This window comes from Lupinus angustifolius, unplaced genomic scaffold, assembly GCF_001865875.1.
Source record: "Lupinus angustifolius cultivar Tanjil unplaced genomic scaffold, LupAngTanjil_v1.0 Scaffold_17_77, whole genome shotgun sequence".
NCBI lineage: Eukaryota > Viridiplantae > Streptophyta > Magnoliopsida > Fabales > Fabaceae > Lupinus > Lupinus angustifolius.
In genome coordinates, this window is record NW_017719053.1 from 1,537 (window position 1) to 17,028 (window position 15,492).

At 34.7% G+C, this 15,492-nt stretch overlaps 1 protein-coding gene across 1 annotated transcript; it reads left to right on the forward strand.

The window, feature by feature from the left end:
* The first annotated feature begins 8,605 nt into the window (after positions 1 to 8,605).
* LOC109338079 (PRA1 family protein A1-like) lies at positions 8,606 to 14,892 on the forward strand. The gene is made up of 7 exons (XM_019575212.1): positions 8,606 to 8,938; positions 10,332 to 10,372; positions 10,459 to 10,537; positions 12,595 to 12,681; positions 12,755 to 12,843; positions 12,970 to 13,041; positions 13,131 to 14,892. The coding sequence occupies exons 1-7, from the start codon at positions 8,781 to 8,783 to the stop codon at positions 13,232 to 13,234; spliced, it is 630 nt and encodes a 209-aa protein (XP_019430757.1). The 5' UTR covers positions 8,606 to 8,780; the 3' UTR covers positions 13,235 to 14,892.
* Positions 14,893 to 15,492: the final 600 nt, after the last annotated feature.

A 15,492-nucleotide genomic window follows, 5' to 3' on the forward strand; every position in this document is an offset into this window, starting at 1 on the left:
TTTTTAGGCCATTGTTACTGTGTGTCATTCATGGTTGGAAGGAATCCAATGTAACCAACCATGAAGTAGTCCATTAAGAGTCTTAACTTAGGCAAATAAGGTGTCTTGGTTCATGTAATTTCGTGGAGGACAAGCTAGGCCAAAATACTATATTTGACATTTCATGGAATAAACAAATTGAATTTGATTGTTAAATTGAGGATTATTCGTTGTAAGAACACTGTGCATTCTCCAAACCTTATTGGATGAACCAAGATTAAAAGTTCTTATCAAGAACCAAGTTCTTGTGGCGAACCTCACCTTTGCTTATCAACACCTCACGTGTTGTGGCACCCTACTACCCTAAATCTAATCCATATTCTTTTATCTTTACGTATATAATTTTGTTGCCTAATCATTCATCAAAAGGCTCAATAAACCGTGAGCTTGGCCATATACCACCAAGATAGATCGTAGTCAAGAACCTTCCAGAAATGGTTCACATCAAGTGGCACCATAGCTAGTCTCTTGCTTGGTGCTTATCTTTCTTTCTTGGCTGAATTACAAGTCTATTTTCTTCTTTCTTTTTTACAAAAGTGCAAAAGTCCAAAAATAAAAAAATAAAGTGTCAAAAGTGATTCAATAAAAAGTCCAAAAAACAAAATAGTCCAAAAACAAAAGTGTCAAAAAAGTGTCCAAAGTTCAAAAGTGTCAAACAAAAGTGTCAAGTTGTTTTTCTTTGGTGGTTCAATTCGAGTCACAACATTTCTACCCACTTTTCTTGATAAGTTGGGGTTTTTTTTCATACACAAAATTCTTGGTTCCATACTTGATTCAATTAAGAATGCCATGGAGGATAGAATATTGAGTGATACATAAAAATTCCTATATTTTCCACAACCAAAATGAGTGATACACGTGATTTGAGTGAAAAATGTCAAACCAATCCCCTAGGACAACAACGTTGCATGCTATGATGACAATAAATTCCAAACTTTACGAAGACAAATGGAGTAGATGAGGCTGGAGTATGATAGGAAGCTTGATTACCGTGGATGTAGGCATTAAAGTGATTTTGAGGAGGAAAGAGGAGACCGAGGAGGGAACCACAAAGGGGTAGGATAAGGGAGAATGATAAGTTGGAAGGGATCAAAATAAAGGTGTCAACCTTTATTGGTAAAAATGACTCAAAGGGTTACTTTGAGTGGCAATTGAAAATTGAAAAAGTGTTTTATTGCAATTCTTATAATGAGTAGAAGAAGATTAAGATGGTTGCATTAGAATTCAAGGAGTATGTCTTTATTTGGTTGGATCAACTTAAAATGAAAGAAAGAGGATTGGAACTGAGCCAATAAATACATGGGAGGAAATGAAGTTGATCATGAGAAGGAGGTTTGTCCTTAACTCATACTAGAGGGATATTCATAACAAACTCCAAAGGCTCACTCAAGGGTCTAAGAGTGTTGATGAATATATTAAGGAAATGGAATAAGCTTTGCTAAGATCCAATTTCCAAGAAGATCGAGAAGCCATTGTGGCTAGGTTCTTGCATGGGTTAAACCAAGATATCCAAGATGTCATTGAGTTGCACACTATGTTGAATTGGATGACCTGGTTCAACAAGTCATCAAAGTGGATGAGCAATTGAGGAGGAAAAAGGTCCAAATTTTCCTCAGGGCCTAGTTTGATGTATCAAACATCAAGGTGGGTGGACAAGCCCAAGAAGGAGGATCCAACAAAGGATGGTACACTTAGTGCCAAGGACATCGTGACTACAAGTCAAGGCAAGCAACCTATGGTGGCTAATCAAAGGAGCCAAGATGTAAAATGCTTCAAGTGCTTAGGCCTTGGACATATTCCTTCTCAATGTCCTACAAGGAAAACAATGATCACTATGAATGAGTAAGTGAAGTCTCAATTTGAGGCTTCAAGTGATGAAGAGGATGGTCGTGAAGAAGAGGTTGATGGCATCATTCCTGAAGGATATTTTCTAATGGTGAGGAGGCTCTTGAGATGTCGAATCAAGGGTCATGAGGTAAATCAAAGGGGGAACATCTTTTATACAACGTGTTTAGTTGGTGGTAAGGTTTGTTCTTTGATTAGTGATAGTGGAAGTTGCACAAACGTGGTTAGTACAAGATTAGTGTCAAATTTTAATCTTGAGACTAAAGCACACCCTGCTCCTTACTGGTTATAGTGGTTAAGTGAGGTGAGAGAAATGCTTGTGGACAAGTAGACTGAAGTTCCTTATTCAATTGGGAACTATTAAGATTTTGTACTATGTGATGTTGTGGATATGGAGGCTAGTCATTTGTTACAAAGTCGGCCATGACAATATGAGAAGGGAGTTGCACATGATGGTCGTACCAATAAGTACACATTGATGCTCCAAAAAAGGAGAGTGATACTTTCACCATTGTCTCGTGAGCAAGTTATTGAAGATAAGAGGGTATTGACAAAAAAATAGAGATGAAAAAAATAAAAAGAGGGAAAAAAAAAGAGAGTGAAAAAAATACTACAAAAAAGAGGGAGAGAGGAAACTGCTTTTTTCATTAAAAAAAAGGTGGACGAAAAAAGTGTTGCTCTTACAAAGCAGCCCTCACAACCACTTTTTTCTTTTACAACTAACATCATTTTGGAAAATTTTATCTCTAATTTTTTACAAGAACTTGGAGTTGTTAAGATGGTTTTGGACCATTTGGAGGCCAAAATTGTTCTTACTTGCATTGAGATAGGATTGATGCATGACATAGATAACCAAATTGTGTTCACTTAGGAGTGTGATCAAGAAAAAATCCATGATAATGATTACAAGCTTGCACTTCCAGGTGAGTATGTAATATAAGTGCTACATTCAATGTTTCTGATTTGCCTCCTTTTGATGTAGGTGATGGAGAACTAATTTCGAGGTCGAAATCATTTTCAAGAAGGAGGGGGTGATGCAATATCCAATGAGACCAAGCTAGATTATGGTGGCCTTGAAGGCATTGGTGGCCTAATGACAAGGGCCTGTGCAAAAAGGGGACAAAATGCCCTAGGACAACTCATAGGATTGATTTATGATGGTAAGCCAAAGTTAGTCCAAGGAGTGCCAAGATGCTCAATTGCATCATGGAACATGGTGCTGACCGAGCAATGGAAGGACAAGGCCAGGTGTAGGACACATGCCAAGGCCAAGGCACTTGAACTGACCATAGCATAAGCCAAGGCGCTGAAACTGATCATAGCACAAGCCAAGGCACTAGAACTGATCATAGCACAAGCCAAGGCGCACCATGCACCAATTCTTACTGTGCATGGGGCATGGCTCGTCCAATGATCAAGACACGGGCCAAGACGCACCAGGCACATCTGACTAAGGCATGGTGCTTGGTGCAACAGGCGCTAGGACAATCCTGCTTAGCCAAGAATTCTGACAGAGGCGTGTATGCCTAACGAGCCAAGCTTGGCGTTGGCCTAACTGAGTCAGGCCTAGTCAACACTTAGTGTGAGTTATTTTTATTTTAATAATAAAAGTGTGGGCCAACCTTGGAACTACATTTAGCATATTTAAATCTATGTTTTATTTTTAATTCATGCCCAGAAATAAAGTTTGAATTTCGAATTGGCTCATTTTGCTTTGAATATGGCAAAGTGTAATTGACACTTTAATGCTTGAGCCAACTCCTCATAAACCTGGACCAACGACATACTTATTATTTTTATTAATTCTTGGCAAGAAAATAAAACTAATTATAGCTTTTGGAGGGAGTATGGTCATGCTTAGCTTGGAAATGGCCATTGGAGGCTTAAATAGCTCATTAATGATGGAATTACACTTTGTCTTAGTCATTAGAGCTTCTTCTTGTTGAGTTTAAAGAACCAAATGGGATCCAAATTCATTTTGCTCACAAAAGGACATCACTTGGCTGTGGGAAAATGGACTTCTTGAAGAAAGCATCTCATGCTCATAAATTCAAGGAAATCGTGGACTTTAAATGGTGAATTCCACCATGTGCTCAATTTAATTCACTTTTCATCCATGCTTTCAATATGAACAAGAATCCTATGAAGCTAATCAAGACATTGTCGTACATTATTTTGAAGGAATTAAGTCACAATTCAACATGTGTCTTAATACGAAGCTTTGCTCTTTAATTTGGAAAAAAGCATCCTAAGCTACAAGCAACACAACCCGTGGATCAATGAAGTTAGCAAGGAATCCTATGTTCTTTTCTTTATTTCTTTGTTTCCATGTAATAACTTAGGAATTAACCATTTGGTAAATGCCTTCAATGGTTTATCCGAATGTGAATTGTTGTTAGCGTATCATTTATGGTTGGAAAGAATGCAATGTAACCAATCATGAAGTAGTCTCTTAAGAGTCTTAACTTAGGCAAATAAGGTATCTTGGTTCATGTAATTTCATGGAGATCAAGCTAGGCCAAAACATTATATGTAGCGGTGACATTTCATGGAATAGACGAGTTGAATTTGATTGTTAAAATGAGGATTATCAACACTTTGTCTTATCAACACCTCAAGTGTTGTGGTGCCCTACCGCCCCAAAATCTAATTCATCATCTTTTATCTTTACATATATAATTTTGCTGCATATTCATTCATCAAAAGGTTCAATAAACCGTAAGCTTGGTCATACACCAACGAAGATAGATTGTGTTCAAGAACCTTCTAGAAAAGATTCACATCAAGAAGAACCTAACCTCTTCAGTGGAGTCAAATATGACAAATAATCAGGATCATAATCATCAGTTGCAGATAGTGATTGATGTATTAGGGATCAAAAAATTACAAAATCAAGTTGATTGAAATAGTATAGAACAATAAACTCGTAAGATTTATGATAGGCTTACGCATTCAAATCCATCATCCTCTTTCCCGGAACTACGACCACACTCCCCCTTCCAAAGCTCCTAAGATCCTGATAACAAGAAATGGTTTGGTTTGGTAAGTTGGGTAAAATATAATAGAATTTAGTATAAATAACATCAAATTGGAATAACAATTCATGTGCAATCTTGTCCAACAAACATGCTACCAATTGTGGATCCTCACAAACTTGAATAACATAACAACGTTTATAGGTAGGTTGGACCTTTAGCTGGAAACCCAATGGTTTTGTCACAATTTCATCCACAACTTGTGGAATAGACATGGGATTTAGCTCCCCTTCAGGGAAGGAAAGACAAAATTTTGTTAATTCCAATTTCGAGGTATACATTGCATGTAAACTACTAATTATAATTTAAACGTATTTGAACTTACCAACAACAACAATTCTTTAAGATCCACAATAGTTTGTTTAATAAGTTGTTCGCAATCCCGATTACATAACACAAATTTCATGCTGTCATTGCCATATGTAATCCTCACCTCCACTTTATACATGTTGAGGTTCAATAAAGGATAATGAGAAATAAATATGGAAATACAGATAGAATGAGAAGTATAGACCATACCTAGGCACAACTTCCTGAAAGTACTTGCCACATCTAGGACAATTAAATGGTATCCTACTTGCATTCACCTTTTTATTGCATTGTGGACATCCATCATAATACCATCCATTTGCAAGAAGTTTGTCAATAGTACTGTAGGTGATAGAAACAGACTCCTTAACATTAAAAAGTTAACAACATTTTACTTATTATTAGTACTTGAAAATAACAAAATATAATAAACATTTGAAAACATTTATACCTTTCCAAGTTGAATCAATTCAGAAATTGTCTTAACTGCAGCACTATGGAAAAACATGTACTGTGATCCACCTTGGGAGCATGAGGATGACATATGTTGATTGTATGATTCATAGGATTTTTTTGATTTCAACCCACAAGGAAATAACTTAAAATTTAGACAAAAATAAAATATAGGCATAATTAGTAAAAAAAATTATTACTCATTTCTTCATCTCAAAATCATACCTGCTTGAAAAAAGTCGAATGTCAAGAATACTGACATCATTTATAAAAAGCTTTGAACCATACATTATGTTTAGAACAGTTACTAAATATCCTCCTACACACAAGTTAGATGTACAACATTACATTACTTTGTGATGATTGACAAAAACATTAATTAGAAATAACATTAGGAAATAACCTTTAGGCTCTCAGATTTTTACAAGAGTGAGAAGGACAACAATGAGACCAAATTTTTTATCCTCTTCATATTATAGTAGTTGTACAGCAAATTGACTCCATAATGTATAACTAAGACTATTCCCACTACAAAATAAAAAGAAAATAGAAAGTTAGAAATGATTTTTTGTAGTAATGATGAGTGGTACATAGTGAAAGAGTTCAATAACTTTGAACTTACATTTGGTCTCTCATGATGAATACAACTTTCTTTGGAGTATATTCTGGATGTCTCATCTCAATGTCTACAAACTCTCAAATGGTATTTGAAAATGTATACCAATAAACAATAGAATCAACTAAAATTATGCAACCTACGAACTAAAAATTTAATAAATTTTGTGAAACTTACCAACTAACATATGAGTAGTAGCAACACTATTCAAAATATCCTCAAGCACAATGAATTAGTAAATGTAAAGAGGAATCTCATTCAACTCTCTGTTTCCATAAATAGTCCCTTTCTAGAAAATTAGCTTGAATGGGTGCCTAGAACCTTTGTATAGCTCTTCGTTAAGCACCACATCAAAATTATCACCAAAATAAGTACCACCCTATTCTAGTTGCGGTTCCCATTGTGATATTTGATTATTTTTTACAACAGTTTGAATTTTATCCCTCTTAGTAAAAAAAATTAATAGAAATTAGTAAATTAACACACCTAAGTAATGATAAAATAATAAAACTTAATAATGTAATACCTTTTTATCCATAATTCTGACCTCAAGTGATGGTGCTGAAAACCTATCAACTCTCTACAGACCAATAATTATGACCTTCAATTTCTAAGTATCTTTAAAGCATTGATATCTTCAATAAAGTTAACTCTGTAAGCCATTGTATCTGAATAACAAACCATAAAGTTACAAATGTTATTAATGAGAATATTACAGAAAAATAATGAAATAGAGGAGATTGTTACTAACATTTCAATGGTCATAACAAAACAAATGTGAAGACACTTTTTATAGTTGGACAAAAATTCATAGTAAAGGTCATAACTTTACAAAGCTAAACAAAAAACATTATTTATAGAACTAAGATAAAGTGGAAAACATGAAGTTATAATCTTTACACAAGTTATCATCTTTACATAAAGTTATTACATTTACTATGATTATAACACATATAAGCACAAATATGTTACGAGTTATGGAAATTAACAAGGAATCGAAAAGAAAAACATAATCAAACAAAAAGGAAGAAACTTGTTTTAGATAGACGAAAAATGACAAAGGTAAATGTCATAACTTTACATAGCTAGAGAACAAACATTATTCACAAAACACACATAAGGTAGAAAGAAATATATAAAAGGATCCCAAAGGTGATCAGTAAACAACAATAAAACATAAAGTTATTTCCTTTGCTATGATTATAACACATATAAGCACAATTATGTTTTCTTTATACAAAGGAAAACACTGGTTATGGTAAAGTAAGAAGCAACTGAAAAGAAAAGTATGAAACTTGTTTTAGTTAGACAAAAAATCACAAAGGTAAATGTCATAACTTTACAAAGCTCAACAACAAATAATTTTACAGAACACAAAGTAGAAAACATAAATCAAAGAAAGAAATATGCAAAAGGGTACCAAAGGTGTTACCTAAACAACAATGAAGCATAAAGTTATGATTTTTACATAAAGTTATTACCTTTGCGATGATTACAATACATATAAGCTCAAATATATGAATAAAGTTATTATATTTATTGTGATTAAAACATAACGAAATTAATTTGTGCATAAAGATCTAACATCTATAGAGTTTTAAAAAAAACCTTACCAACGTTAGAATGACCTAAAGCTAACAAAAAAGAAAGACCTTATCAGTAAAGAAATATATGCAAATATAAAAGCTCTTATGCAGGAAAACAAAGGAGAAAGAAAAATGGGAGTTAATGTATAGATGGCTGATAGCAGTCATTGGAACATATGAATTGTACATCACGAAGTAAAGTTCCAATCTATTAAAATGAATATATGGATGGATTGGAATCCATGCGATATGAATGAATTAGATACTTTAAAATGTGATTTTATGGATTTATATGGATTAGTAGATAACTTTTCATCCATCAACTATGATCTAAATCCATCCAATTGAAACCCTTAAAGTTAATGTATAGACAAGTGATAACAGTCATTGGTACATGCGAAACGCACATTACAAAAGAAACTTGGGAAATTAGAGAACAAAATTGGGACACGTAAACTTGAGATAATATTGATTTATAGTCATAATGATGATCATAAAGGTGAAGAGTCATTAGAGAGTAGTTGGAAGAAGAAAGGAAGAGGCAAATAATGATATACATCAAAACAAAGATAGATGAAAGATTGATATCAGCCATAAATACAACTTAAATCAAACATCCTTTAAGTAATAAATAAAGTAGCACATTTTTAATGTGTTCCCTATACCAATCATTAATTTGAATCAACGGTCGTGATGGATTAATAAAGCTAGTGCACAAAAATTCTTGTGCCTCACTTCAAGACAATCGACACTTCGTTGCTAAGAGAAGTTCCCATTTCCATTTCACTTCCCCTTCTTCAATTTTCAACAACCCGAAAAATCATATCAATCACGCTACAAATAATTTTCCTCGTTCTGCAACAATTTGAGTTCTCGCTATCGAAGAAAACCGTAGACATGGATTGGGGAAACGTAACGACGGAGGATCTCGTCGACGCTCTCCGTGAAGTCGATTGGTCATCGCCGCCGCGCCCTCCCTCCGAATTCTTCTCCAGATTCACCCTTCCTCGATCCTACTCCAAATGGAATAGTCGCCTCAAATGCAACCTCTACTAGTACGATTGCATTTTTAATGTTTTCCTGTTAATTTTATTTGCTACTGAATTTGACGGTATTTTTTCATGAGTTCAATTCAATCGCTAATTTGGCACCGCCGTGTAATTTCTCTTTGAATGATGTAGACATGTTTAATCAATTGAAGTTTTGAGTTTGTTAGAGATCGATGGGAAATGGTAAACATGTAATTTTAGCTTTTGAGTTTTGATCATGTTATATATATGCAAGAACGTTGTTATTCGGGTAGTACAATATACTTATACTTAAAAGAACGTTGTCAACTTTTACATGGTTTATTTATGAGAATTCCATATGAGATTATAAACTACTACTACTACTAAAATGGGCAACAGTCCAGGAGAATCCGGCCTGTTGAGTCTGGAGTACACATACACTACGGCACTTCTGCTAGTGGGGAGCTTATTTTCATGACTTGAACCCTTGACCTATGGGTTACAGGGTAGCAACCTTACCTCTATGCTAAGACTCACTTCCAAGGCAGCAACCTTAATACTGGACAGAGTTTTAAATTGCAGTTAATGTGGTCATTGTGCTGCTTATTCAAAAAATATTTTTGAATTCGATGCAGTTGCGTTGCGGCTGCATCATTTTGATTCTGTGTCACACCGCATTTGCGGTATTATGCGGTTGCGCCGCAACCGCAATGTTGCGGCCACATCATGTTATGTGGTTCGTAATTTGAATCACCGATATTGGAGAATGTCATCCACGAATTAAATCAGCTTTTGTGTGCAAGTAATTGCTCATTGGATTCTTGGTTGGTTGTGGTTAGATAAAACCCTTAGTAAAGTAACCATTTCAAGATTCCGACCCTTGAGGTCTATGTTGCATGAATACGGGTATAGTACCCGGTACGATATATGACATCTTTTAAAAATTTAAGATACGAAACCAAAAATCAGCTGAAGATGTGACTCATTTAATATTTTAATGTGGCTAAGAAAAATGTAAAATATCCTTACTTTCTAGCCCAAAATGATATATATTTTTGAAACAATGCACACAAAAGGAGCACCAAAGAGTATCAGTACCTGCACGGGTATCTCTCACCTTCTTTGAAGTACCCATGAAACCTAGCCCTAGGTAATGTTCGTTTGGGATGATTAGACTTCACCTAACTACTATCCTCATCCTGTAAGTTAGTCTGATAGTAATGCCAATGGGGATACATCCGTCAAAGACAAAAAAAGAAATAGGTTTATGTTAGCTAGCTATCATTACCCAAACATGGATAATAATATTATTTACTATGTAGATTTGGGGAATGGCATGTTTAGTTTGTCTTTTCAACCATCTCTACAGGATAGAACAATAAATGTCCTGAAAATCTAATTTATGTTTTTATTTAATAATTAATGTTTGTATATGCAGTTATCGGACCAACTACTTCATTTTGATTGTTACTGTTCTCAGTAAGTGAACATAATTAATATCATTTATTCATTTTTCCCAATTGATAAATGCCTTCTTGTCTCAAAATTCACATTTTGACTTGTAGTATTGGGTTTTCTTCGGAGGCCGCTTGCTATAGTCGCTGCCATTCTTACTGCCCTTAGCATTGCTTTTCTAAACGACAGGTAATCAATATATGTATATTCTCTATTACATTGCATCATCGGTTGGAATTAACTCGACTTCAGTTCACACACATCATAGTCTAATTGAGTTTTACTATTTAAGTGGACCAGTTTTGTATCAGTTAGGATATTGTTGCTATTTATCATAACCATAGTTTTCATAATTCGGTGTTATTTTTTGTTTCACATCATAGTTAATAAAAGCCCCCTAACATCAAAGTTTAGCAGTTTAACATGCTCAGTCATCATTTTTTATTATGTGACATGGATGCCATATTTTATGGGGGCAGCCGTGTAAAGGAAATTTTGTGCTTCCCTTGGTAGAAAACTCTGATTTTCATAGTATAACTTTATGCAAAGACATGCTTTTAAGTAACCTAGGAAAAGCTGCATTTGGTGATTTTCTAGATGATATGTCCCTGTCTTTAACTACAGGGACAAGCCGACAAGCCCCATAAAACATACTATCGTAAATATAGAAGACTTGGTTGTTTTTCTTCTATTTTCAGATATGGTGCATTGGTGCATTATTTGTGTAATGACGTGATGATATATTTAACTTCGAGATATCTAGGTTATGGCCATCTCGCTGTTTTGGCTTTAAATAATTTGGGAAGTACATCAACTTTGTAATTTTGTAAATCTTGAGATTTACTGACAAGCAAATATGCTTGTTGTGGAGTATGAAAAGATCTGTTGGTGATAGTGATTTGTTTGTTCGCATATATACAGGGACATCTATGATAAGACCAATTCTTATTTCATGCATGTGAACACATTAAATATGGACCATAAAACCATATGTGGATGGTTAGGATAAAACTGTTTTTCAATGTATGACCAGTTAAAAATGTCAGGTGATTAATTTTTTAATGTTGACCATTCAAATAAGATTCAATTGTCAAAATTTATTGTTCTCATTTTTCATAATATCCAAGTGTTCTAATTGAAGTCATATCTTCTCTACAACAACAACCAAGCCTTTATCCCACATGGTGGGGTTGGCTATATGGATTGAACAACACCATATCTTCTCTCTACATACATATAGATATTGAGGTGGATAGTGTTTAAGCCATATGGCTGATTTTTAACAGTAAATGCCAATTCAGTTGTCCAAAGATGAGAGTGTCACCAGTTAGTTCCTAGAATGATTTTTGTCACCAATTAAGTCTGAGAACGACTAATGTTGTGACATTTTTAAACTCTCAGGGACTTATTTTGTGACACATATTTTAGGACCAAACCAGTGATACTCTCATTTTATTTCAACTTGTCCAAAAAAGTGACTTGTGTGAGTGTATCATGGTAGACAATTGTTTGTTAAATGAAAACATGGCAATTATCCACCCAAAAGAAAACTGCGGTCAGTTTATGCTTGACTACAGAAATATTAAGTTAGAGTGTTCACCATAAAAAAAGGTTGTTGTTTAGTTATGATATATAACTACCTGAAGCATGTTTTAATCTAATTGAGTAACTCAGTTTAACTTTTTCATGTTTGCATTTGCCCACTTTTTCAAGATGTCTGGTGCCGTAAGTTTTACTTGCTTGATCCACTTTTGCATTTAAAAAATGTTGCTAACTAAGATACACCACGTATGGGTACCAAAAGAAAATGTTGCTAACTAAGATACACCACGTATGGGTACCAAAAGAAAATGTTGCTTGATCCACGTTTGAGGAACTCGTTTTTGACCATGGAGTCCTGGACTTCATTTGTGATAGGGTTACTCTTTTGGCCACACTTTGGTATTACTGCTCATGGTCTCTTTAGAGCTGTTTTTCTGTTAACAAAGCAGAGTGTTTTGTATACTTTGCTACATGAGTAAATCTAATAAGTCTTTGATGTTTCTTTTTATTTGTGAGGATGTCATGTCCTCTTTCTTTGTATTCTTCTCATCTGATAACATTTTTTCTATCAAAGAAGAAACTGAGATTCTTCATTTGGTTCCCCCCTTGCTCAGTTAAGTGTAGTCAGCTGCAGCTCTGCTATAATGACGAAAGTGACAAAACCTCTTTCCCTTTGGTATTTCCTAATTCATAAATTTTTGCAGCTTTGCAGGCACCTTTAGTGAAAAGGTGACACGAACAGTTAGGCGATTCTCACCACATTTAGCAGCAAAGATGAGACCTTCTCTTACGTGAGTATGTTTGGTTGTTATCTTTGTAAGAGTTCAGTTTTTGCTGTATCTTCAATAATGATACAATTTCCAGGCCTGTTATTCGAGGACGACCATCATCTAAGAGAGCAATTTATATATGTGGCCAGCCTCGTTGGGTGTTTGTATTGATATCTTCTTCTGGTAATTGAAGCTTTATATTAGGGATCATCTACTTTAATTAATAGTAATGAGGAAAGTTCATTCAATCCTTGCACTTCTACTATTTTTATATCAATATTGCTCACTTGTCTATCCATTCTTTTGCAGCATGTTTCTTCCTTTGGTTTCTTTCTGCTGGCCTTCTAAATGTTTTATGGGCGCTTGCTATTGGTCTTCTTGGTACATCACATACTGAGAAGTTCTACTATTTTATATTTTTAGCATCAGTGTTTATGCTTCTAAATTGAATACTGTCTTGCTCCTTTCAGTTACCATCCTGCATGCGAGCTTTAGAACACCTAACTTGAAAGCAAGACTGAACACGTTCCGTGAAGAATTTCGTGCAGTGTGGCGCAATTATAGTGAGCTGTAGCTTGCAGGGAAATTTCTGTATGTGGATACTCTCTGCCTTTACAATGTACATATGACCATGTGCTCAAATTTGGTTTATGTAAAATTTACAAAATATGTATAATACAAGTCCTTTTTTAAGTTATTGATAGACAATTATGTAGTTTATATCACGATGTAAGATTAGTCTCTTAAGTTGGCACAACAATGTAAGAGACACTCTATGTTAAAGGAAGACCTAAGAAAATGTTAGGGAAAGCCGTTTAAAAAAATCTTTAATCTTTAGTAGAGTATGATAGCATTCATAAGTCTAGCTGGCCCAATCTAGTGGGTTAAGCCTTTGGTTTAGTAGTACCCAATGTTACGGTCAAGGCTTTGATTGTGGTAGTAGAAAGGGAAGCAGCAGTGGATCAGAGTATTCAAGCTAGTGCTCTGCAGCATAACAGACTGTCTATGTAGTACTGGCGGCGGTAAATAGTTCAGAAGGGTAATTTAGTTGGGGTGAGTTGGGATAAATGTAAATAGAAGGGATAATAAATGGTAGGCATAAATTATGGTTTTGGGGCGACCCTCAAAATTTTGGTGTATCTTTTTCATTTCTTTCTGTTCTAGTTTCACTATAGAGAATGGGGAGTAGTAGGGAGAGATGCACTTTTGCAGAACCTTAACTGATCCTGTATCAGTACAGAGAAGAATTACAATTTCCATGGTTGTTTAATAAAATATGACTGCATTTCCTAGTTTCTATCAAAACACCCTATGATCTATGAGTGATATGTACATTCAAATAGAGTTGAAAGTGTGATAACCTCATATTCTTTATTTGATCATTGGTTCTTTATTTCCATTTACCTTTTCAAAAGTTACTACAGTTACTGATTCTCCAACAGTTTCTTGACTGAAAGTCTTGGGCTAAAAGTGGGGTCATATGTCATTTGCCTGTTGGCTTATTCCTGTATATGAATTTGTTATAACTGGGAAGTTATGTGATAAATATGAAAGTTAACACCAGATGTAGGTGAAATCTAAGAAATTAATTAGTACACTGTAGGCTTGGTCTTAGTTTTCTTCAGGCTGGAGAACTTGGACAAAAAATTCCACTACCTATTTATTTTTGTGCGGAGTAGTTAGTTGTGCCATTTCCCAGTGTTATGCTGGAGTAGCCTCTATCAAGAACTGTCAACAAATGGTTATGTGTCATGACTCAAACAGCTACTGCAGCAAAAATGGGAGCCAGATGAATCTTTTTCTGGGCAGTGGTCTTATCCCATTTTGTGGCTCAAGCAGCCAACACCCTATGTTGAATCATTCTGTTCAAGAAATGAAAACATGAACTGTTTAGGGGCACACCTTTGCAATTATAATAAGTGATAGCATGAAATAGTTTTGTACTATCTTTCAGAGAAATGAAATGGCATCATTGTCCTTTTCTTGGTAATTGGATTCACTGCTGTTAGAAAATTAGCATTTATGATAAACATATATAGAAATTGTATGTATTTATCTTGTTAGGTTACAAGAAACAGGAACTGGTTATTAGGCTGGAGATTAATTTGTTAGCTTATATAACTCTCCTAAGTAGTTGTAAATCAATTCATAAATACGAGAACATTTGTGTAGCCTAACAATTTCTCTCTATTGCTCATAAAATAATATTTCATTGTGTATTAAGCACAGTTGCGGAGGTCACTGGACCCTCCCCGCGACAAAGCGGCAGTTAGCAGTGTGGTTTGCCGCTGCGGCTGTTGCGGGTCGAAGAGCCCTCCATTTTACCTCTATTTCGCAGTCCAAAACTGCTAGAGGTTAAAGGTGACTGAAACCCTATTTTTTAAATGAAAAATGTCTTATTTGCCCTTATTTTTGAACTGTTAGTTTTTTAGGGTTTTCATATTAAACAAACTTCCATATCTTTCCCTCATTTAATTTTTTTCTATTTCTTCCCTTCATTTAATTTCCTCTATTTCTTCCCTTTATTTAATTTCCTTTTCTATTTGTTCCCTTCGTACAAAACTAAAACACTTTTTTTCCCTTTATTTAAAAATCTTCCATTTCTCTCTCTCTCTCCCACACGTGTTGAATCCATTTCTTCCCCAAATCTTGTAAGAAGTAACAAACTAGAAATAGAGAAGGGGAGAGAGAAAAAGTAAGAGAGACATTGAATTTGTTATTAATGAAATGTTAATTAGTTACGGTGAGCACATCACAGTCTTAACCTAACCTTTAATTAAGATCGATTGAATATTAGCCTTGACATATAACCATACTCTAATATACCCCCCC